The sequence below is a fragment of the Triturus cristatus genome, chromosome 5_2 (assembly GCF_964204655.1).
Source record: "Triturus cristatus chromosome 5_2, aTriCri1.1, whole genome shotgun sequence".
In the NCBI taxonomy this organism is placed as follows: domain Eukaryota; kingdom Metazoa; phylum Chordata; class Amphibia; order Caudata; family Salamandridae; genus Triturus; species Triturus cristatus.
The window spans coordinates 532,514,965-532,538,730 of record NC_140588.1 but is presented as its reverse complement, the minus strand read 5'-3'; the positions used below and the strand labels follow the sequence as shown (position 1 = coordinate 532,538,730).

The 23,766-nt window shown below is 47.3% G+C and overlaps 1 protein-coding gene across 2 annotated transcripts in view; it reads left to right on the top strand.

Annotated features, from left to right (window-relative positions):
- Positions 1 to 19,601: 19,601 nt before the first annotated feature.
- Positions 19,602 to 23,766, top strand: part of PDCD6IP (programmed cell death 6 interacting protein) — a 450,822-nt gene continuing 446,657 nt past the window's right edge. The window contains exon 1 of one of the 2 annotated variants that reach the window (XM_085607570.1): positions 19,602 to 20,541. In XM_085607570.1, coding sequence (XP_085463696.1) covers positions 20,333 to 20,541 — 209 coding nt within the window. In that variant the 5' untranslated portion in view covers positions 19,602 to 20,332. The remainder of the gene's footprint in view (positions 20,542 to 23,766) is intronic. The other variant, XM_085607569.1, reaches the window with a different exon arrangement.

Genomic DNA, 23,766 nt, shown 5'->3' with positions numbered 1-23,766 from the left:
CGCCATTCGCAAAGTGAAAAGTGAAAAGCGAGCGACTCATAATTTCCTTTCAAAAAAGCCAAGAGTGCGATGAGATAACAACGGTAGGCATTGATTTAAAGGGAGGTAACTAGGTGTATAGTAGAATTAAGGCCACAAAGGGGTAATATCTTGTTGTTTACATTACAGTATAGAGGATATCGCAACCCTTCATAACCCGTATGATGACAGTCAGCAGTTGAATACGTGATCGAATATGCTAACATGGAGTAAAAAGTGCGATAACAGACATTAAACACAAAGGTGAGGATAAAATTATATGTATTCTAAGAGATAGAAAGAAAATAATTAAACCAACATTAGCCAGAATGAAAGTATGCACAATGGGTAAAAGCAGAGTCAGATGGAAATACACCATAAGTAATTGTGGTGATATATTTGAATGGTGTTAAGGACCATGATTAATGGCTTAGAAATGATATATATCACAACAATAGCTCCAGTTTGTAAGCATTGACTATGTCCATAAGTCTCTGAAAGCTAGCAGGGGCACCATGAAGGCCAAAGGGCAATACAGTGAAATGAAATAGGCCATCAGGAGTTGAGAATGCCGTCTTTTCTTGGTCTGCCGGATGGAGAGGGATCTGCCAGTAGCCTTTGGTGAGGTCGATGGTAGATATATATATCGAGCCTCACCCAGGCGCTCAATTAGCTCATACACTCTGGGAAGGGGATACCCGTCTTGTTTAGAGATGCGATTTACAGCTCTGAAATCAATAATAAAATGGTGCTCCCATCAGGTTTCGGGACAAGAACGATTGGTGAACACCAGTTGCTCTTGGAGGGTACCACTACTCCCATTGCTAGCGTATCCTCCACCTCTTTCCGTAATGCCACGCGACGGGCCTCGGGGACCTGATAAGGGTTTTGTTTGGTTATAACACCGTCAAGGGTAGGTATTGAATGAGTAGTTAAGGAGGTTTTGCCAGGTTGACTGGAAAAAAATTCGGAAAACGAGAGGAGAAGAGCTTGTAATTCTGCTTTCTCCTTCGTATTCAATTCGGGACTATATACGGTCTCATGGAATGTGGTTTGCATTTGAGCAACAAAGGAAACGCTACAAGGCTTTTGGGGGATCGGACCAAACCATTTCTTTAATACATTAACGTGATACATTTGAGTTATTTTAGGGGAAAGACGTAGTAGGTAAGTAGTCTTTCCGATTTTTCTAACAACCTCAAAAGGACCCTGCCATTCTTTTCTTAGTTTGTGTGAGGAAGAAGGATCAATACTCAGTCACCAACCTGAAAATCCATTAACTTTGTTCCTTTGTCATATTGTTGTTTGTGCTCTTATTGTGTCCTTTGTAGATTGTCTTGGGCTAAAGCTCTCAGTTTGTGAAGTCTCACCTTCACCTGATTCGCATAATCTAGTAGGGCTTGTGCTTCAGAAAACACCCTGTTCTTCCCAACTTTCTTTCGTAATCTCTAGGAGGGTACGCGGCCGCCTCCCGAATAAGAGTTCAAATAGAGAGACACCCAAGCTGGACTGGACTGTGCTTCGCAGAACGAATAATGCCAAAGGAAGAAGCTGTCCCAATCCCTCCAATCCCCGGACAAGAGTTTCTTTAACGTGAGCTTTAAGTTCCCGTTATACCGTTCTACAAGGCCATCTGTTTGGGGATGATATACAGATGTTTTTATGTGTTTGATATCTAATTGTTTACACACTTCCTTCATAAGACAGGATACGAAAGGCGTGCCCTGGTTCTGTGAGTATCTCTCTTGGAAACCCCATTCTTGAAAATACCTTGATCAGCTTCTGTGATATGGTTGTGGTAGTGGCTGCCCGTAAGGGAAGGGCTTCAGGGTATCGAGTAGCGTAATCTACGATCATAAGGACATATTGGTGTCCTTTAGCGGACTTAGGAAGGAGTCCTATTAAATCCATCCCGATACTTTCAAATGGGCGCCCAATAATGGTTAGAGGCTGTAAAGGAGCGTTTGGAGGGATGAATGGGTTTCTTTTCTGACATATATCACATTCCTGGCAATACTTTTAAATCTGTAGATAAATGCCAGGCCAGTAAAAGTGATCTAAGATCGCTTTACTAGTTTTTTCAGCCCCCACATGTCCTGCCAATAGATGGAAATGGCCAAAAAAAAGGACTTGATCCCGGAAACATGTGGATACTAACAACTGAGGTTGGGCCCCTTCCTTGGCGATCCGGTATAGGAGCCCCTTTCGCTCCTCAAAAGAAGGATAGATTCTCTTTTGGTTGTTATTTATTTCCTGTGCTCTCTGCCATGCATGTCTAAGGGATGCATCGTTTAATTAAGCCCCCCTGAAATTCTTATCCATAGGCTAGGGATCTGAAGTTAGCAGGGTGTCATGAGGGTTCTCTGACGGGGTTCCTGTTTTAAGGGCACTGGCTAAGAAGAGGGGAAAACAGGGATTATCCACCCCTAAAATCAATGGCTCAGGAAGGGACGGAAGAACCTCTACAGTGATAGTGGTCTGTGTACCTGTCTTAGTTCATATAGGTAATTGAGCTACAGGATAGACCCTAATATCCCCATATACACAGCGTATGCTAACAGTCTCCCCTGACTTGACCTTGGAAACGGGGACCACATCCTCCCGGGCCACTGAATGTTTGCACCCTGAATCAAGGAGGGCTTTTATTTCTTTATTGTTCACTAAAAGACTTACATAATACATATGCCCCATCTCTTGTACATATAAGACCGATCGTGGTGCATAACTGATGTCCATAGACTCGTCCTCGGTTCTCTCTCTCTTCTTCCTACAGAAACAGGCTCTGTGGCCCCATTCGTCACACTCAGAACACCTGGGGCTAGAGGTGATGGGGTTAACAGGCCTCTCAGGTCGAGACCTTAGGGATTCTGAGTGGCTCTTGGTGGGTTTCCTCTCAAACCTTGTGGACAGGGATACTTTCAGGGGTTTCTCTGATTCTTTGGAGGTACTGCGGCACTGGGCGCGGGTTAACGAAGTGGCCATTTTGACGGCTTGATCAATGGACATGTTTGGGTGCTGCCGAAGCCTCCTCTGAGTATTAGGAGGAAGGATCTCTATGTATTGCTCGAGATAGGTTTTGTTCATAACGTCTTCGAGGGTAGATTCTTGTGGCTTCAACCAGCGATCGGCAGCGTCCTTCGTTTTGTAGAAAAGTGTTTTGGGTGTATCACTTACGGTTCCTCGTTCTTGCCTGATCGATTCCGAGGCGGTCCAGGATGTATTGTTTTACTACTCCGTAAGCAGCTGTGCCGTCTCTGTTAATGGTCTGGTAAGCTGCCTGAGCCTCTGCTGTGAGCAACAGTGATTAATAAAAAGGCCAGCGATTGGTGGGCCACCCACTGGCCCTAGCTACTCTTTCAAAGTTAAGAAAGAACGCTATGGGGTCTTCTCCAGGTACATATTTTTGAAGCGGGGGACAGTACCAGGTGGGGCAGGGCCTCTCCCTTGTCTCAGGCCCATCAGAAGTTGGTTCTGCCCTTCTGCCAATTTGGTCATATTGTCCGCCTGGGCCTGTATAGCTGCTGAGAAGGCTGCCCTGTCCAATTCAGCCTGGTTGGTGCTTCTTTCAATGGCCCATTTCTAATTTGGATTGGCCTTCCTTTAACTGGTATATAAGATTCTCCATCGTGTAGCTATTGAGGCATTGCCTGCATTCTCGACCACTTATTGGGTATAGGGGTCGTTACCCGTATGGAAGGCCAAAAAGAAATGACTATCGATAGAGTTCCACACGTTTTATTGGTTTATGCATACGTGACTGTGATAATATAGGAGGTTTCCTTATTGGGCTGTTTCAGTCGTCACCAAGAGTCTTTCCAAGTTTGGGGAGTTCGTTCTTGTTTTCACCTTCTTCCTGGGATTCGGTCTCGGTTTAGGGAGCAGCCCGGCTGCGAATAAAGAAAAAAAAAATGGAGGATTAGTGATTTAGGAAGTCAGTACTTCCTTATTCAGGGAACAGAAGTGAGGGAAGTATTCACCGCTATTTCGTCACCCGGTGGACCTCGTTGTGACCTCCCTCTTTATGTAGCCCTCCCTCTCCCATGCCCCGTGAACCCTTGAAATGTCGCCCGTACCTTAGCAAGCCACCCTCTTCCTAGAGAGTGGCTGGGCGATGCGCGGTCTTGTTGGCCTCCCGGCGGGAACTCCTCCTGAACAGCAACGACTCTGGATTTGGCGTCCTTCTCCACGGGAACTCCTCCGGTATCCCGCTTCCGTCTTCTCTGGCAGTCCACGCCACGAACTCTTCTTTCCTGGGATTTTCCGCTTCCGTGTTCCTTCGGAGGTCCGACCCTCTTGTGTTGCCCGTCTGCTCATCCGATAGGTCGGTGTTGGGTGACGTAACGGGCCACGCCCCCGCAGTGTCTTCTTGATGTTTCTTAAAGGGCTCCAGACCTGCCTGCACAGAGGGGGATATGACGTCCGTGAATGCACTGTCTGTGTCAAAGGGCAGTAGTGTCCATAGTTCGTTATCGGACTCGTGACATACCCCAAGAGCACTACTTCAGGAATTGGGGTGAGAGATAAGTCAAGCATGAGTCCCAATGTTTGATGTATCTCCATCCAATAAAGCAAAAACCAAAGGAAATGATGGACGGAGTGTTGAACATTGCAAGCACTCACCCCCAGTCATTAGCCCACTCCGCCACCCCAGTTCAGACACGTCCATCATTTCCTTTGGTTTTTGCTTTGTTCACCATAAGTTGGCAGGGTATGCTCAGACGTGAGTCCCTTGCTCACTTTGCCACTGGATTCAAGCAAGCCTGGCTGAAGGCGGCTGAAATGCCAGAAACCGGTCCTAGGAAGCTTGTTTCCGGTCCAGGGAAGACATGGCTTGGCAGTTCGGACTGGACTGTTCCCATGAGGCACAGGGTCAGACTGATTTGCATATGGCCATGTCTGAACTGGGGTGGCGGAGTGGGCTAAAGAACGGTGATGGATTAAACCCAGATCAGTTGACTGGGGGTGAGTGTTTGCAATGTTCAACACTCCGTCCATCATTTCCTTTGGTTTTTGCTTTTTTCGCCATATGTTGGCAGGGTATGCTCAGACGTGAGTCCCTTGCTCACTTTGCCACTGGATTCAAGCAAGCCTGGCTGAAGACGGCTGAAATGCCAGAAACCGGTCCTAGAAAGCTTGTTTCCGGTCCAGTGAAGACATGGCTTGGCAGTTCGGGCTGGACTGTTCCCATGAGGCACAGGGTCAGACTGATTTGCATATGGCCATGTCTGAACTGGGGTGGCAGAGTGGGCTAAAGAACGGTGATGGATTAAACCCAGATCAGTTGACTGGGGATGAGTGTTTGCAATGTTCAACACTCCGTCCATCATTTCCTTTGGTTTCTCCATCCAATAAGACTGTATTTTGGGGCGTGTCCAAGTTAAGTGTGCGAAATCTGCACGTGGATTCCTACATTTCACACAGTGATGGGACCTAGACGCAAAAACTTAAAGTGCAGTAGCTTATGCCGACTATTCAATGAAATGTCTTTAGTAACTTCACAGCACTTTTCCCATTGGTCGTCCAATATGGGGTGTCCCAAGTCGGTCTCCCAGGGCTCACATATCTTGGCGTCCTTAATGGTGAGGAGAGCCGATTGGAAATCAAATGTTCCCCCCCTTCTGGCCCTCAGTGCTTTTTGTAGCTCTTCCTTCCTGATGAGGCCTCTGACTTGGACCTTTAGGTTTTTACAAATAGCTTCAACTCCTTGATGTTGTTGGTTTTCAACCTTTCCTCCTCAAAGGCCACTTCTAGGGATGCAATTGATGATGCTACTGTACCAGGCATGATGCAGCAAGAAGTTTTAAGTTCAAAAAGATAGGAACACAAAAATAGATCAAACAAAACAGTATGTGGTATGTAATGGTCTACGATACGGTAGTAGTGTACACCAATCACTGTAGGTCAAGTGAAAACACAAGTCCTATCCTCACCTCTGACAATCAATTTTAAAAATGGAGGTCTCTGGTTGGCAAGGGTTTGCGCCTTCGTCCAAAGAGGGACACTTCCTTCTAGTCAGGATAAGGGGGGTACACAACTGATATAACCCCTGCTCATCCCCTTGGTAGCTTGGCACGAGCAGTCAGGCTTATCTCAGAGGCAGTGTGTAAAGCATCTGTACATAGCTTACAGTAATACAGTGAAGATACTACAAAAGGACACCACGCCGGTTTTACAAAAATAACCAATATTTATCTGAGCAAACAAGACCAAAACGAAAAAAAAGACCAACATACAGTAATCAAAAACAGGGACTTTGCAAGTATGACTTCAAAATGCAGTTCCTTGAAGTCAGTAGCTCCGTCTGGTGCTACCGCAGTGCTGAAAACAACAGAATCCAACAGTTCAGGCCGACAGCGTCGGTGCGGACCGGCGTTAATGTCAGCAGACTCGTAAACAGTACAATTTGTTTGCGGCTGATTACGTTGGTGTAGACTAATCATGACAACCGTTGTGGTTGTGATGTGAAGTGTAGAAGGGCTGCATGCGGTACCTTCAAGTTGCGGTGCAGGTAGCTGCTCGGTGACGGTTGTCCAGTGGTGTCGGTTAGACCAAGGCTGCAGTACGGAGTTAGGGGGTGCTCGTTGCGGCGCTGACAGGTCACTGTGCAAGTGTCTGTGTCTGCTGATGGGAGCTGGCGTAGGTCAGCCCAGACTGCGTTGTGGGACAGGCCGTGCATCGTGTGACTTACAAGGGGTGCCCCCAAACCATGTTCACTGGTGTTGCGATCCGGGGGCAGCGACGTCAGTGAGAACAGGGCGGCAAGTGAAGCGAGGCAGTGCAGACTATGGGGCCCACAGGTCATGGTGCAAGCAACGACTCGGCAGCAGTCGTCGTTGGTGAGACCAGGGTTGCAGTGCAAAGTGCGCTGGTGCCCTCTGCGGTGCCTTCAGGAAACGGAGTCCGCAGCGGTGTCGGCTGCTTTCCCCCTCTGTGGCAACTGAAACAGCGGTTCCAGAGACGGTACCCAGAGGTAGGTGAAGTCTTTGCTGTCCCTGAGACTTCGTGATTAGGAGCCAAGCTCTATTTCAAGCCCTTGGAGATACTCAGCCCAAGTAAAGAAAGTTCAGTCAAGTCCTTTCACTGCCCAAGGCAGAAGCAGCAACTGCAGGCCAACCCAACATAGAAACAACACAGCAACAGGGCAGTACTCCTCCTAGCAGTCCTTCCAGTTCTTCTTTCTGGCAGGTTCTTTGATCCAAGCAAGTTCTAAAGTTCTGGGGCCTGGGCCCCAATATTTATACTACATTTCTCTTTGTTCTCTGGAGCAGAGAGTGTCTGTGCTTAGTCCAAACCAGTTTGGTCCTCTCTGTCCTAGCTTCCTGGCAAGGTTGGACATTGTCCAGGGCAGACCAGGCCCATTCAGGTGCAAGGGAATCTCCTCCCACTGCTCTAAATGCAGCCCATGTATATTCAGCTCAGCCCAGCACGACTCATCCAGAAAAGCCCCCAGTGGTTGGCTAAAGAAAATGCACATCCCCGGCCCCTGTCACTCCAAAGCCAGACAGTCAATCCACAACCCAGCAGAGGCACACAGGATGAATAAGCAAGAAAACACCTACTCTCTAAAAGTGGTATTTTCAAACACAGAACATAAAACTCATCTTTACTAAAAGATGCATTTGTACATTCTTAGTTCAGGCATACTAAACTCAATTTCTCTATCTTGTCACCATGGGAAGATGTACTTGTAAGAGGTTACAAAGTATTCCCTATTCTATCCTATGGGACACATAGCCTTTCAATAGTGAAAAAAGAATTACGCTGTATTTCACTATCAAGACATATTACACACACAAATACATGTCCTGCCTCTCACATACACTGCACCCTGCCCATAGAGGTGTACCTTGGTCCTACCTTAGGGGTGACTCACATGTAATAAAAGGGACGTTTAGGGCTTGGTAAGTGGATGCACTTGCCAAGTCGACATGGCAGTAAAAACTGCACGCAGACACTGCAGTGGCAGTTCTATAATTGACATGCTTGCCCTGATTCAGATCCATGTCAGCAATTTTCCTGCTTTGGTCCCGCCTTCATATATCTTTTTCTGTTTCACCAGGTAGGTCATTTTGACCTCATGGTCTGTTACAAGGTCCTTTCTAGATCCATCGATTTTTCCGCAGAGGGTGTGGGGAACTCTGCGAACTCTGCTCTAGCCAAGTCATTTCCCCCTCCAGTGAGGCCAACCTACTATGTCTCTCCCTCCTGTCTCCAATTTCCCCTGCAATGACTCATCCTCTAATTGTACCATGTTCTCATTTTCATTGAAATAATGTTTGGAGGCTCTCCTAAACGTTAAACCTCTTGCTCATTTGATAGGGGCTATCTTTACTTCTTCCACATCCCGCGTGGTTTCTGCATATTTGAGCACAGAGTCACTTGTAGAGGCGAGTAGTCACTGATTCAATGAGCTAGGTATGCAGCCTTGCTAATCTAGGGAGCGAGCTGCCTGTGGTGGGAAATAAGCCTCAAGTGCATGTCATGTGCCCCTGAGTTAAATAAATATCCTATCTCATTGTCAGGGAGAGCCCCCCAAATGTTGGATAACCCTAGTGTTTGTGCAAAGCCCTCTAACTTCCATTTAGTCGCCCCCCTCCACTCTCAAGTTTGTTCTATCCAGTTGTGCATCTAGTCAGAGATTAAAGTCTGCACTTAGTACCATTAGTGTTGGGGAGCCTCCAGCAATATGTTCCCCACTTTCTAAAGTGTTGTAGACTGGAGCCGAGGACCATAACCATTGATCAGTAACATTGGTTCGCCCTCATGTTCTCCTAGGATCGCCATATAACACTCGTGTATTCGTCCATGTTGTTCTCAATCCTTTGACAGTGACCCTCAGACTAATAGAGTCCTACTTTGAGATTGATGCACAATCCTTCATTAAAGGGTGCAGATATATAAGTTGAATCAACAATCAGTTCAACAACTAATAGGTCTTTGATTTCACAGTTCCTGGGCAAATTAGGATCCCAAAATCGGAGAGTAAACGCAAAGAGCAAGTTTGAATGGGAAGTCAAGGCAGGTTACAGGTAGGTTCAGCACTGATTTTCTCTCCGTAGGGTAACTAGGAGCCAAGCGATCTTTACTTGAAGGAGCAGGCTATTTATGCTGTTTAGCCCCAATATGGCTATCAAATCTCACGAGAACCTGAGATCTGGCGCTCAGGCCATATTCTCAGTGCTGTTGAATTCTCGCGGGTCTGAATTCCCTTGAGAATCCAGACTTTGAAGAAAGATGGCAGCTCCACTCTCTCTGAGCAGCACCTGCTATGAAATCTCATGGCTGCACCACCCAGTCACAAGGAAGATGGAGCAAATGCAATGTCACAGGGAGAGTGAGAGGCATCAGCTCTCTACTGCCTAAGTATCAAAGATCCCAGGTATTTTCTTCACAGAGTGAGGTCATGGGCTCAGCACATAATGGTGAATACGCTGCACATTTTGTGACACTACGGGCTAGCGTCGACCATCTGTTGCATGGGCTTCCAATTATCAAAATATCTCATAGCAGGAACAACACTTTTACATCCTGGAACACCGCCTGCTGGGTTTCTCCCAATTGCTGCAGTACCCCCTTCTTAGTGAAAGATCATAGAGGCCCCGTCAGAGTAGCCATTCGGAAAATGAACTGGCCACAGTATTTGGCGATTCCCAGAAAGTTTTGGATCTCTGTCACAGTGGATGATGCTTCCACCTTTCAAATGCCTGTTGCCTTCTGAGCTCATGACATCACCTGAGAAGACATAGCCATAGAATTCCACCCACACCGAAAGGAAAATACACTTATGCTAGTGGACAGTGACTCTCCACTCATCTAGTCTCTTTAGAGTTGCCCTGTACTGTGTTCATGAAAAGTCTAAGCAAAAACAAGTATGTCATGACTGTCAATTAGCATTCCAGGTAATTCAGACAGTGTCTCACTGATCACATTTTGTAAAACCTCATGGAGGAATAAATCCCCAAATGTTGCCTCATATCTCCTCAGGCCAAAATGCACGGAGAATGTAGTGATATTTCAACTACCCTCACTCAATAGAATTTGATGGCATCCAACATTTAGATCCAACATCGAAAACCACTGGCCCCTATTCAAATCATCTAGTAAATTGTAAGTAGTTGGTGTGATATACCTTTATCTTTTTATCGCCTTATTGGCCAGGCACATGTCTATGCAGATTCACACAGCACCTTGTTTTGATTTTTGTGTAACAACCATGGGGAACAAATATGGAGTGGGACCCCACTTTTTAAAATCACACTGAGTTCTTCCAGCTACCTTAGCTCAGTCTCCACTGTCTCTCTCAAAAGGAAGGGGATTCTCCGATGTTGGAGTGCAGTGGGTTTCACGGTCTTTATCAATGTGTGATTCTACTGATTTGGTTGTTAGACACGCTTAACATTTAAATAGCGGGGGGCATTCATTCATGTCTTCAAAACCCCAGCACCTGATTCACAAATGTCACTAACTTCAAAGCCTCTGCAGCTGAGGAGGATGTAGTCCCCCGGTAGCACTGACGAAGAAATTTGCTTATGTAATCTTTTCTTCATGCTTTTTGTAAATTGTGAAAACCCCTTGCAGCCGGATCAGGTCTTCACTGCTATTTGCAAAGATTCTGGCTCATGTCTAGCCAATGGCAGGAAGGGAATCGAAACTCTCAAACTAGGCTGTGCTCAAAACATTTATTGATGTCCCTATGTCAATGAGGACTGTGAACGCATGGCACAACAGCTGGATCGCACACACCAGCCTGAGTCTATGAGGTTTGGTTGACTGTGTGTCAAATGAAATGATGAAGACTTCTTTTTTCTTAATCATCGTCTCCTACTTCTTCATAGCCTCCGGTCGCACCAGCTAGGTTTTGTTGGCTGCCTAGTGTCTCGCAGCTTGTCCTGATTTGTCTTGTCAGCCTCTGTGACACACTCATGTAAAATGATTACTTCACCCACAGTTACTGCAGATCCTGCCATGGGTGGGACACTCTTCAATCCAGTGTGACTCAACACTGAAATACCCACAGGATTTATGTTCAGTGGTCTTTAGTGGGGTGAGACCAGCCGGTCTCCTTCTTAGGGCCCTTGTGAACCAGTGGCCATGGCCAGCTCAGATTTTATGGATTTCATTTCATCCGGCTCTTCTTTTATGTGGATCTGTGCCAGGGATTCCTCCATCTTTTCGGCTCTCATGCTGGAAAGTATGTGAGAATGGCTCAGTATAAGGATATCATTCAGTTATTTACGTTATCATTTACCTGAGTGCTGATCTGCAGCCTTGTATTATTTGAGCCCTAAGTTCTTTTAGAGGGTCATCGTCAGTCCATGTCACAGGATTGAATAAAACCCATCAATGGTTTTGTATTCATGTTGTATGGCTCGATGGATTTTGAAAGGTTCAAAGTCAGGGTAATGCTGAGGGCCAAAATGAGCCTCAAAGACCACAACCATCTCATCATAGTCCTCCCCACCTCCCAGTAAGTAGCTTGAACATCACCTCTCCTGCATAATGAAACAGCAGGCAGCGTTCCACAGCCTCATCCTGTTCCTTTGTAGCTTTCAAATAATTGCTCTGGTGGGCTAGCTATACCTATTGGGGTGGCGCTGTTGCGGGATATGCAAATTAATTGAACGCAGAGAGTTTCCAGTCGCTCCTCGCACATGGTGTCAATGCACTGTTGTGGGGGCAGGCACAGGTTGCTGAGCTCCTATGACTTGTGACGAGTCTCTCAGGGTGACACAGCTGAGGCCAGGTGTGTGGTAGAACCCTTTTACTGGAGAGTAGACACATTCATGTCAGCCAATTGTCAACAGCATGTGCAACCCGAGCAGAAACCTCCACTCAGCGCTGTCCCCAGCAGTGCATAAGCTGTTTCCGTGGGCTGGACCCCTACTTTTTTGTATGTGCTTTATCTACAGGGAGAAGAAACAGGGGCTTGCAGGCCCAGAGTTGCGCTTCTGATAACTTTAAGAGTATGGTGGCCACTTTCTGGTCTGCCCTCACATTTAGTGACCATGTGCGGCCCTTTAAATTTAAAGTCAGGTGGTTTCTCACCTTATTCACCGCTGTTGCGGCATTTTGCAGTCTTACAGGCCCCAGAGAATCTTTCAACTTAGTTGTGCCACCCACGTAACTACGTGTGGACTGCCACTTGCTCCAGGAAAGGAGAACGACAGCCACCAAGAATCAGCCTACTCCAAGTGTGGGCCTTTTGCACCTTTTTCGTCAATGTGCTTTATTGGGACTGGTGCTTGTGGTACAGAGCAGCAGTGTGCAGTATACGGGTGCTGGGTCGTAAGTGCTGGTCTGTGTGCTGATAAGTCCTATTTAATGGCTCTGGTGGTCAGTAACCACAGTAGGTGTGTCAACTATATAGACCCTTACACCACAGAGCTGAGCCTGGCCCTCAGGATACTTATGACGTCATGGGGGAGCCAAACTAGCTGACTACCTCACTAGAGGCTTCCCTGTTTACTCTGAGAGACTTCTAAATGGCTGGAAGCCTTTTAAGGCAGAAGCCTATTTTAGTTTGCAGCAAAAATAAGCAACAAGCCATAACTTTTGCCTGGTCACTCCGTGGTCTACGTTCCTACCAAATCAGTGGTGGCTGGTAGGAAATGGTGGCAGGGGGGTGGGGGAATAGGGAAAAAAAAGAAGACTTACCTTGTCATTGCTGGTCACCAAGCGCAGCCTTTTCTCCGTCCTCGCCGTTCTCCTGGCTCCCGGCAGCACCCAGGCTCCCCTAGGCCAATTAAGACGCTGATGTCACCGCGACAGCAGCGTCATGATTGGTCTGAGCGCCGTGGTTTGGCACTCAGATGGGGACTGGGAGGCTGTGCATGTTCTCCACCCAGGCTGTACAATACAGCCGGTGGAGACATGCTAAGTGTGGATGACGGTTTGGCCGGCACAAGACGGCCGGCCAAACCGTCATGCACATTTGGTGCAGCAGCAACTACTTCTCCTCCCTCTCTCTGTGACAAACCTAGCCCCGTCCCAACCCGGCTCTTTCCTTAAAGAAGAAGAAAATGATAATAACGTAACATTATTAACGCTGCGTTATCATTTTATTTTTACACAATGGGGTGACGCTACTTTGCCTAAGTGGAGGAACCTCCGCAGCACCATATTCAACAAGCATTGGAATAGCCAATAGGTCTCGCTTTTGGGACCTTATAAGTGTTTAGCTATGCAACACTTGATGTTATTTAATTGAGGATATTGTGCTGGATAACTAAACACTTATAATGTCCTTAAGGCGAGACCTATCGGCTATGCATTGGGGGCCTTATAATTGTTTAGGTAGAGCTATTGACTTTGCCAATGTTTGTAAGCTGTGCAGTAGATAAGTGTGACTGCTGTGCAGCATGCTGAGAAGTTGTAATTAAAAAGTGTAAGAAGCACTGAGTGATGCTGTGGTGTAGTGGAGTGATGGTGTGCTGGCCCTGAGTTATGCTGTGGTGGCATTGAGTGATGCTGTGCTGGCCTTGAGTGATGCTGTGGTGGTCCTGTGTGATGCTAGTTGATGCTGTGGCGCTTCAGAGTGATCCTGTGTGATGCTGTGGTGGTGCTGACTGATGCTGTGGTGATGCTGATTGATTCTGTGGCGCTGCAGAGTGATGCCGTGGTAGCATATAGTGATGCTGTGGTGGTACTGAGTGATGCTGTGGTAGCCCTGAGTGATGCTATGGTGGTGCTGCCTGATGCTGATTGATGCTGTGGCACTGCAGAGTGATGCTGTGGTGGTCCTGTGTGATGCTGTGGTGGTGCTGACTGATGCTGTGGTGATGCTGATTGATGCTGTGGCGCTGCAGAGTGATGCTGTGGTAGCATATAGTGATGCTGTGGTGGTACTGAGTGATGCTGTGGTAGCCCTGAGTGATGCTATGGTGGTGCTGCCTGATGCGGATTGATGCTGTGGCACTGTAGAGTGATGCTGTGGTGGTCCTGTGTGATGCTGTGGTGGTGCTGACTGATGCTGTGGTGATGCTGATTGATGCTGTGGTGCTGCAGAGTGATGCTGTGGTAGCATATAGTGATGCTGTGGTGGTACTGAGTGATGCTGTGGTAGCCCTGAGTGATGCTATGGTGGTGCTGCCTGATGCTGATTGATGCTGTGGCGCTGCAGAGTGATGATGTGGTGGTACTGAGTGATGCTGTGGTGTTAATGAGTGATGCTGTGGTGGTTCTGAGTGTTGTGGTGGTTCTGAGTGATGCTGTGGTGAAGGTGAGTGATGCTGTGGTGAAGGTGAGTGATGCTGTGGTGCTGCAGAGTAATGATGTGGTGGTGCTGACTAATGCTGTTGTGGTGCTGACTGATGCTGTGGTGGCGCTGAGTGATATGGTTGGGTCCCTGAGTGATGCTGTGGTGGTGCTGAGTGATGCAGTGTTGGCCCTGAGTGATAATGTGGTGTAGGAGTGCGACTGGACTAGTCCCAGCCTAATGTCAGCTGTGGCAACAATTTAGCAGATGAAAAATGATTGCGGCTATAAAGCAAAGATTCTGTTTTAGTCTCGGACAGCTTAATTGCTTTTTACAGCTGGCTTGCAGAATTTGCAGTACATTAGTAGAGGATACACGCGACCGCTCTTTAAAACAAAATCAAAGTGTTAGTATATTGTTTTTAAGCCCAGATTAAAATAATGAAATCGAGGGTAAAACTCAAGTAGCCAATGAAAGCAAAGCAGCCAGGAATGCCCGGCAACCAGCTGCAGGTCCCGCGTCCAAGCAAAACATCTTGGATTGCACGTCCCGTAATAAATGACGGTTTTCACTTTGCCTTTTGCAAGCGAAAACACGGCTGATGCTGCGCGCGATGATGACAGTCTGAATCAATCCCCTGTAATCACAAAGGAGCCCCCGGATTGCGAGGCAGCACGGGAAATAAGGGAGTGCACTTTGTAAACAGCCTCGCATAAGCAGTGCAGAAACTGTGCATCAAACCAAAATACTTCTGGAAGAGAACGTTACAGCCCATCAGATGAAAGAGGACCGTTCTGCAAAATGGATGATAAATGTCGTGGCGGTGGTCAGCGTCATCCTTACGCTTATCGCCTTTCCCTTCCAGGATTAATTTCCACTCCTTAACTTTAACGAGATAAAAGAATGAGGGGTAAAGGTGGTTTCGTGAGAGGGAGGAAGGACGGACATGGCGGCCAGCAGAGTGGAGTCGAAGGGACCAACATACAAAACGCGCTCTGTGGTGGTGGAGGGGGAAGGGCAAAGTGCAGGCGCCGAGTGTGAGAGGGAAGTGTGGTGGAGGAGGGAATTAACACAAGCTGTAGCTCGCCCGGTGACGGACGAGGAAGGAGGGGGAGAAGAGTGGGGGTAGTGAGAGCAGAGAGCAGGGGGTGGAGAAGCATGGAAATAAATGATTCGCGTGCTGTAAGGGTTGTAAGGCTTAATGAGCCATGACAGAATGGCGGCTGTGTGGGTAACCGTAAGCTTGAGGCCAGCAAAAGCGTGTGGTCGGAATTTTAAAAGCCCACTGACTAAATGTCTCGCCAGAGCAGCGCATGTGCTGGCTCAGGCGAGACCTAAAAAGCTGGTAAAGGAAGGGGTAATATTCCTTAAGCCACCCACGAGCTCTCTCTCTCTCACTCTCTCGAGGGAGTGATCTTCAAACAGTCTGAAACCTGTCCTGAAGGTTGCATTTCAAAACATTGTTTTCAGACTAACCTCTGCTACTTTTACAGATGTACAGAAAGAGATGTATTTAACCTACTTTTACCTACCGAGTGTAGATGGTACCTTGAGAGGTATTATGAACCTTGATTGTCCAGAATAATAATGGCTAGCACAGGCTCGTTCCGAAGGTTTTAGGCTCTAGTTAGATTGCAGACTTAATGTACAAGACCTAATTTTAAAGCATAAGCTCTGCCCGCAGCCCCTTCTGCAAAGAGATTTAATAAGCATTTACAATGCAATGGTCTCGGCATTGTTAAAGTTAGAGCTATTGGCATTGCTCATGACACTCTCAAATGAGAGACCTATTGCATTTGCACCCACACACACAAAGCCACCCACACACACAGAGCCGCTCTGCATCAAACGTAAAATAAGATAAAGCTGGAGACAAGGTCGAGAACAGACGCACAAGACTCCTGTCCTTGGCTCCTGCGCAGCATCACACTCAGAAACTCCAGCATCCATCACAGCCCCGGCTCAAACAAACTGCCAAACACTCCCAATGAAGAGCTCTGAGGGGCACACAGCCCTGGTCAAGGACATAACCAGCAGCAGTGACCCGCCTGATCTAGGGTGAGTCTTCTGTCCCATCGTCTTGTGGGGTTACCTCTATAACAATCTGCCCCACAAACCGTGGGGGACCTCTACTAAAAAGCAAAAAAGAATTTTGTAACATGCCGGGGGATAATCACACAGTGGAATAGGGGGATGTACAAAACATTCCTCGGACGGCAAGTGCCCAGCCAGTTTTCCAGAATGTCAAAATTTGATCATTATACATACAATAATTCAAAATGAAAATCATTTCCAAAGCCAGATGTTATCTTGAATCTCTGAATTACAGTGGGGGTATCTTTGATGTGGGGTGAATAGCGTCAGTACCCTGGGGTACCTTTAGGATCGAGAGTGGGTAGAGTCAGTACGGGGAGAAGAGCCCGTACACTGATCCTTGCGCCTCTACACTTGAGCTGGACATGACACAGTGGTGGAGGAGGAGGCCTGGTACAGTCAGCTACACCTGGCTGGTTAGTAAGGTAAAACAAGCATCATTGGGGTTTAACCTCTTCGGTGCCCATGACGAGCTGGACTCGTCATGGGCCGCGGTTGCGCTGTGCCCATGACGAGTCCAGCTCGTCATAAACCCCGCCCGCTAATGTAACGGCCGGCACAGGGCGGGGAAAGGGGCGGGCACTGAAGGGGTTAACGGATTCTCCCAAACCAGGTCCAGGTGCTACTGCACAGAGAGGGCTGAGGCCAGGGCTGTACACCGGGGGATCAGCACACTGGTTGTTCCAGGTATGGTGAAGGGGGTGCCGGGTCTGCGCACTGCAGGCCCTCTCTGCTGGACGCTCTTTTACTACCATAACCAGGGCTTTAAGTGGGATGAAAACACTGAAGGGGGGGTTCTCTACGAGGCGTGGCCAATGTAATTAAGGGCGTGGATAAAAAAAATTATGCTAAAAATCTATTCTTAGCATAGTGTGCCACCCGATTTGTATTTTGCGGTTTCTGTCATTGCATCCAGATATATGACACAAGTAACATCATACCTGCAAGAAGTCAGCACTGTTGCCTTTGTCAATGGTTGTTAGTTACGGACCGCCAGTGCCAAGGCACAAAACAGAGCCCGATAGAGACCCGTTTCGAGGCCTCCATAAAAAAAACTGCCGGTGCGCAGATCCGGTGAGACCCGGCCCACTTAAAGCCCTGACCATAACATCTCTCCCTGCCTCAGCCCAACTCTCAAAAGTGTCCAAAGGGCCGGGCAGGAAATAGAAACAATAGTCACAGTACTCACATCCTCCATGATCCCGCGATCAGATCTCACTCCTCCAGGCTTGCAGGTCTCACTGGCCCAGGTTTACCGATCTCACTGGTGCAGCGCTGCGGATCTCATCCCTCCAGGGCTGCGGATCTCACTTATATAGAGATGTGGGTATCACTGATCCGCGGCTGCAGATGTAACCCATCCAGCGCTGCAGATATGCCGCATCCAGTGCTGCGGATCTCTCTTTCTCGCCATGGGCAGCAGACCTCACTCACCCTTCGGGGCAGCCGATCTCACCTCGATCCAGAGCGGCGGCAGGTCTCACCCACCGAGACTGCCGATCTCACCCTTCCAGGGCTGAAGATTTCGCTGTCTGGTCCACAGCTGCAAAGCCCATAGCCGTGGCAGGCAGCAGTGGCAGGTTTCACCGTCTGCCACAGAGGGGTGCGGGTGCAGACGTATCGCCACGAGGCTGCAGATTTCAGCGGGGGTTCGGCTCTCTGCGGTCCGGGGTTCGGCTCTTGGCGGTCCGGGGCTTCAGCTCAGCGGTGCGGGACTTCAGCTCTCAGCCATCACTAGCTTCAGCTCGTGGCCTCGGATCCGCTATTACGGCTGCAGAGCCTCAGCCAGTGTAAATAGTGACGCCCCAGCGTCTGCTGTCTGTGTCGAGCTCCTCTGTCTGCCGCCCGTCTCTGCTGTCAGTCCGAGCCCGATCCCTCCGCACAGAGCCGCAGTTCCTCTTGGCCGGAGCCCCCTCGCTCTACTCACAGCTGCAGCGCCTGTAAACTTTTGCAGAGCAGAAAAAAAGTTTGGTTTCCGGTTGCTTGAGGCCGAGTCTCCGAGCAGCCTGGGTCCTTCTACAGCAGGCGCGGACAGTGAGGCGCAGGGGCGAGGCGGGCCACCCACGGGGTAGGAGGGCAGTGATACTACTGGAAAGAAACACCCCATGGGGACAGACAGTGGCGTACAGAGAGAGGAGTGAGCGGAGAGGCTGGGGTGGCCAGATTGTGTGAACTGTTATCCCGATTGCAAACAAAAAAAAATCTATTAAATAAATGTATTTCCATAACAGCTCAGACTGGACCAGCCAAAGCTTAACCTGAAAGAGTGGGGGGGTGGGGCAGCTGAAGCGGCAGGGCAGAAGCGGAAACAATGTTGTTCCTGCTTGTATTTCACATGGTTCACGGGCGGCAGAGAAGTAACAGGACTCTGTCTTTTCCTTCTTACTAGAAGAAAAAGAGTCCTGTTACTTCTCTGCCGCCCGTGAACCATGTGAAATGCAAGCAGGAACAACATTGTTTACTCACCGGACTTGAAACGCCGATCCAGCAGCAAGGAAGAGGCGCCCCCACGTCCGCTCCGACTGCACACAAAATAGACGAATCTTCCGACGCTAAAAAAAACCAAAAAACACGCCCACCAAGTGTAAAAGGGGTGGGGCTTCAAAAAAGCGAAAGAAGTGAAAAAACACACCCCCGAATCGGAAAAAGACAGGGCTTGTTTGGAGAGACAAAGCTCTTCTCCAATGGCTGACCAGCACTTAAGAGGCCAGCCAATGGAGAAGAGGGAAGAAGAGGGGCGGGTTAAAGCCCCACTTCTGAAAACGTTAAATCTCGCGAGCGAGACTGCGCAAGCGCAGCCTTCGCTAGCCGAGACCGCGCAAGCGCAGCCTTCGCTAGCCGAGACCTAATAAAAATGTTTCTGACTTTATAGGCATCTGTGGAAGTGAGGGCATATTCAACGTTTGAATGTTGCTCTTAAGCAGGGCTTTAAGTGGGATGAAAAAACTGGAGGGTCTCTCAAAGGGGCGTGGCCAGTGTAATTAAGGGTGTGGCTTGAAACACAATCTAAAATCTGTGCTGAGCATAGTGTGCCGCCCGACTTGTATTTTGCTGTGTGTGTCATTGCATCTAGATATATGATAAATAAGCAGCAACTATGGCTTGTATATAATATTGAAAAAGCTTCCACTTAAAGCCCTTGTGACACCCCAACAATGTTGCTGCTCCTGAGTTTCAAACAGAAAAGGGAAATCCAGAGAGAAAATTACTCTCTTTAAAGGATTTCCCTTCCCCTACATCGCTCACCTGGCATGAGGTAATTCCATCACTTCTCCACTAGTGAGAAGAGAGCACTGTGAGCAGCGCACATCGATGTGCCTGCAGTCTGGAAAAAGAGGGACCGCCTGTGCCCGGGCAAAAACAGAGCCCGCTAGAGACCTCTTACGAGGCCGCCTTAAAAACTGCCTGAGCTCAGACCCGGCCCACCTAAAGCCCTGCTCTTAAGCATCATTCAACCCTCGTCTCAAAAAACGAGAAGTATTTAAAACTGTGAAAATCACTGGGACGTGGAGACAAACCTCCAAAAACCGGGACTGCCCGAGAAACTTCGGGACGAGTGAACACCCTACACATTTCCTAAGACGGACTAAGCGGCGCATTGTCGCTTTTCCCGTATGATACACTGAAGCACACCCGCCGGTCACTCTTGCCCCGTCTTCTTCAGAGCTTGTGCAACGAAAGCAGGGCACCACGCCCAGAGAATGGGTAAGGTGAGGCAGAAGCCGCAGGTGCCTGAGTCATTCTTCCCCACACGTCACAGAAGTCAACAAGGGCTAGACCGCCCTTCCTTGGAACGTGATACTGTTGGGCAGTAGCCATGTTGGTATGGGGAACTGAACTAAGCTGCAGACGTTCTACACTAAAAAAGAGTTAATACGCATGCGTCTTGGATTCACGGTTCCAAGCACTCGTCCAACCCGGAAGTGCGAGTCTGGGCTCGGTTGGTTCCTTACCCTGCAGTCTGTGCTCCCGGTTCTCGTGTGAGCCTGTGATCACTGCGGCGCCCAGCAGAATTCTGCCGCTACTATGGCCACCTTCATTTCGGTGCCGTTGAAGAAGACTTCAGAGGTGGACCTGGCAAAGCCTCTCTGCAAGTTTATCCAGGTGACCTACTCAGGCGCGGGTGACGAGCAGGCCGAGTATTGCCGTGCTGCTGAGGAGCTCAACAAGCTCCGCAAGAGTGCTACCGGGCGCCCGCTGGACAAGCACGAGAGCAGCCTGGAGACCGTGCTCAGGTGGGGCTAGACGTCATCTGCTGCTAGGTGGAGGGCGCCTTCCGTAGGCCAAATCTAACTATTTCGGGTGGGGCGATAAAGTGTTTTGTAGTTGAAGTGTTCTGGCGGCATAATGTTCCAGCAGTTCTGCCTGTCAAATTTATAACGAAAATTATTTTCCTCCTGTAGGCTCTCTGATAGCAGCGTTGAATTGCAGTGCATTTGAATGTGGTGGCAGACCACCGCGTTACGTGGCCTCCCTCCCCCCCCAACTTTCAATGAGTGATGGATTCTCCAAATGATTATATTTTTGGGAGTTGTTTCCTATAATTAATGTTCAACGTCGATATAATAGCAACTGTGTGAGTGCTATTGGCAACTGTGTGAGTGCTATTGGCCAGCCAATACCAGATTGATTCTACACTACGTTGTTTATCAACCCCACATTACATTGACATACAGTGGCTTTGTGTTGGTTCTGTAGTTGTTATATATGTGGTGACGGTTTTAAACTTGTATTTATTATGCATTGTTGTAATGAATTGACAGTATCAGTTTACACGTCTGTTATTATTCCTTAATTGAAATATAGCACTCAACCCACTAGAAAAAAAAAGGTATGTCCCAGCTTCTAACATCAATCACACTTTATCGCTCTTAAGCTGCTGGCATGTGCAATATTTATCCCTTAGTCACAGCTGTTGCGGAAGTCTTATGTTGGTCACACACTAAACTAGTGTTTATGCATTTCTTGACTGTACTGTAACAGTCTCCCCAAGTATTAAAGGGAGACGAACGTTTTCCAATGTTTGAGGATAAAACCTACTTTCAGAACACAAAACCTACATTCTTATGGAACACCTTGGATGTGAATGCAACATTGCATTGCTCCATGGTGCACAAGGTTAAGTGGGAACACACATCTCTGGTGTTTGCCTACTCAAAAATGGAATGGGAATCTCGAGTCGTGATGGTAATGTTTGTCTACTAGTGCCTCATATGGAGTTTGTACATGGTTCACCAGATGTTAGTCAGAAAATAATATGCTTTCTAAAGCAATGACGTTTACATTGAGCAAATAATAGAAATTAGTCATACATTGGAACACACTGCAACCAGAACTGACTTGTAAATGAAAACCCATTGTATTTGCTTCACGTAGGGATGATCTAAAAGTAGGCAATATGAAAACTATCCAGATTTGCAAGTATTTATTTGCAACTGTGATTACATAAAAAAAAAAGCATTTGCAATGCAATAGGTCTCGCAATTACGCGAGTTTGAGCTATTGGCACTGTAAATGACAATGCCTTTTTTTGTTTTGCTTATTAAAACATAAATAAAAGGCATTGTGATTTACAATGCAACAGCTTAAACCCGCGTAACTGCGCGACCTATTGCATTGCAAATGCTTGTTCTTCTACTTGCCCACTGTGTAGACACTAAGTGATATTCATGGTTTATCTACGGAATTGATTTGGGGACCCCAAAGACCATATGGGCTGCAGGAGATGGATGGAAAGGCGCCTGCCCATTTAGCAGCACTAGGAATTTGAATATCGTTTGATAGTGTTGCACCAAGGCTGGGAAGTGTAATGATTCTATAAACATTTTTCGTCTTACATGCTCACGATTTCGGGTACATTATTATAATGTACACAAGTCTCATATAGAAACCTATTTTGTAACGGCGGTTGCCCTAGCTGCTAGACTGCCTTCGAAATTGATAAAAACAGCACAGGTGATGCAAGACAAGAACGCATCCGGTGGGCATTTTGTTTTTGTGCCGAGGAATATGCCCAAAAGTGTAAACAAAAGAAGGGAAGCGCCATGACAGTGCATCTTGACCACTTGTGTGTAAAGCTGCATTTATTGTGTAAAGTTGCTAAATGATGAATACACAGGCAATTGTTTTTTCTTACAAATTACCCACTTAAAAAGCAACTGTAGCTACGTGCTTAAAGCTACACACAAATAAAAGTTGCACCGTTAAAAATCAATAATGGTTTTCTTTGTAATACGCTTTAAACTTTCTTTTAAAATATATTTGCTTACACGTTGGTTTCGTAAGTGTATTCATATATTGTAATGTACTGGCATTTGTTTAGGAAAAAAAGGAGACTGCAAGTCTGCTATAGTGTGAAACATTAGCACGTTTTGCCACTTGCGAAAGAAAACCAGGACAAGCTAATTCAGTTCCAATAAGCCTTGTAGTAAAGATCGTAATCTTTTGTTCTGCAGCATCTGTGAGATGCAAATCAGCACACAGCAGGATACTAAGCTTGTAAAACAAACTGTAGGTCACTGCTGAAGTAAGGGGTAAAAGGAAAATAAATAAATAGTTAAGGATAACTAAACAAAAGTCTCGTAAGATTAACATATATCCTGTCATCGAAGTTGGATCATTGTCAACCAAAAGATAATAACGTGAATCATTTTAGTTCTGTTAAATAATTCAAAAATATTATCTTGTGTTTAATGATGACGCCATACACATTCACATAGCTCTTGTGAGCTTATCCCTCACCATGATGCAGATTCGCGCCAGGCACAAACATCTGTTTTGCATTAGGAGAATGTCCTGTAATCTCCTCGACTATACAGATGAAGACCCCTTTACATTCTATATAGTATGCCTGTCTTGAAGGCCTTACAATGTTTTGTGGAATAAAAGGAGCGCATCTTTTATTTTTTTCCTGACGTTTGACTGACTCTGCCATGTGGTGGACTATCATTACAGCCTGTGCTGACAATTAAGTGCTGGCGCTGAACAAAAGAAACCACCTACTCAAATTAAGCACTGGATCAAAGCTGACCAAGCTCTGCAGCTTCCATATGCATACTATATAACGACTGAGGCGTCCGAATGTCAGCAGACTCCTTCCCAGGGCGCCCGTTTTCATTGGCCTCGAAGCCCGGAGCCCGAATTTCCAGTTTTACCCCCGTGTGATGCTTTCCCAGGCACTTGATACAAGTGCCTGCCCTGTTTACGCTCTGTGTGCCTGGCGGACCTGCTATTACAACAAGAACAGAAGTAGGTCTGTACAGTGACACCTTTTGTTTTACTTTTGGCACCTCTATTTCCCACACCTTGAGATCGGATTTTGTAGACTTTTTTGGGCTCATAGTAACTTTTCTTTGTGTTTCCGGGACTTTCCATGCTATATAAATGCTATTCACATTGGAGCCTAAAGAACGTTATTAAATCAAATGTTTTTAATGCTCAGAAGATCCCTATTTAAATGG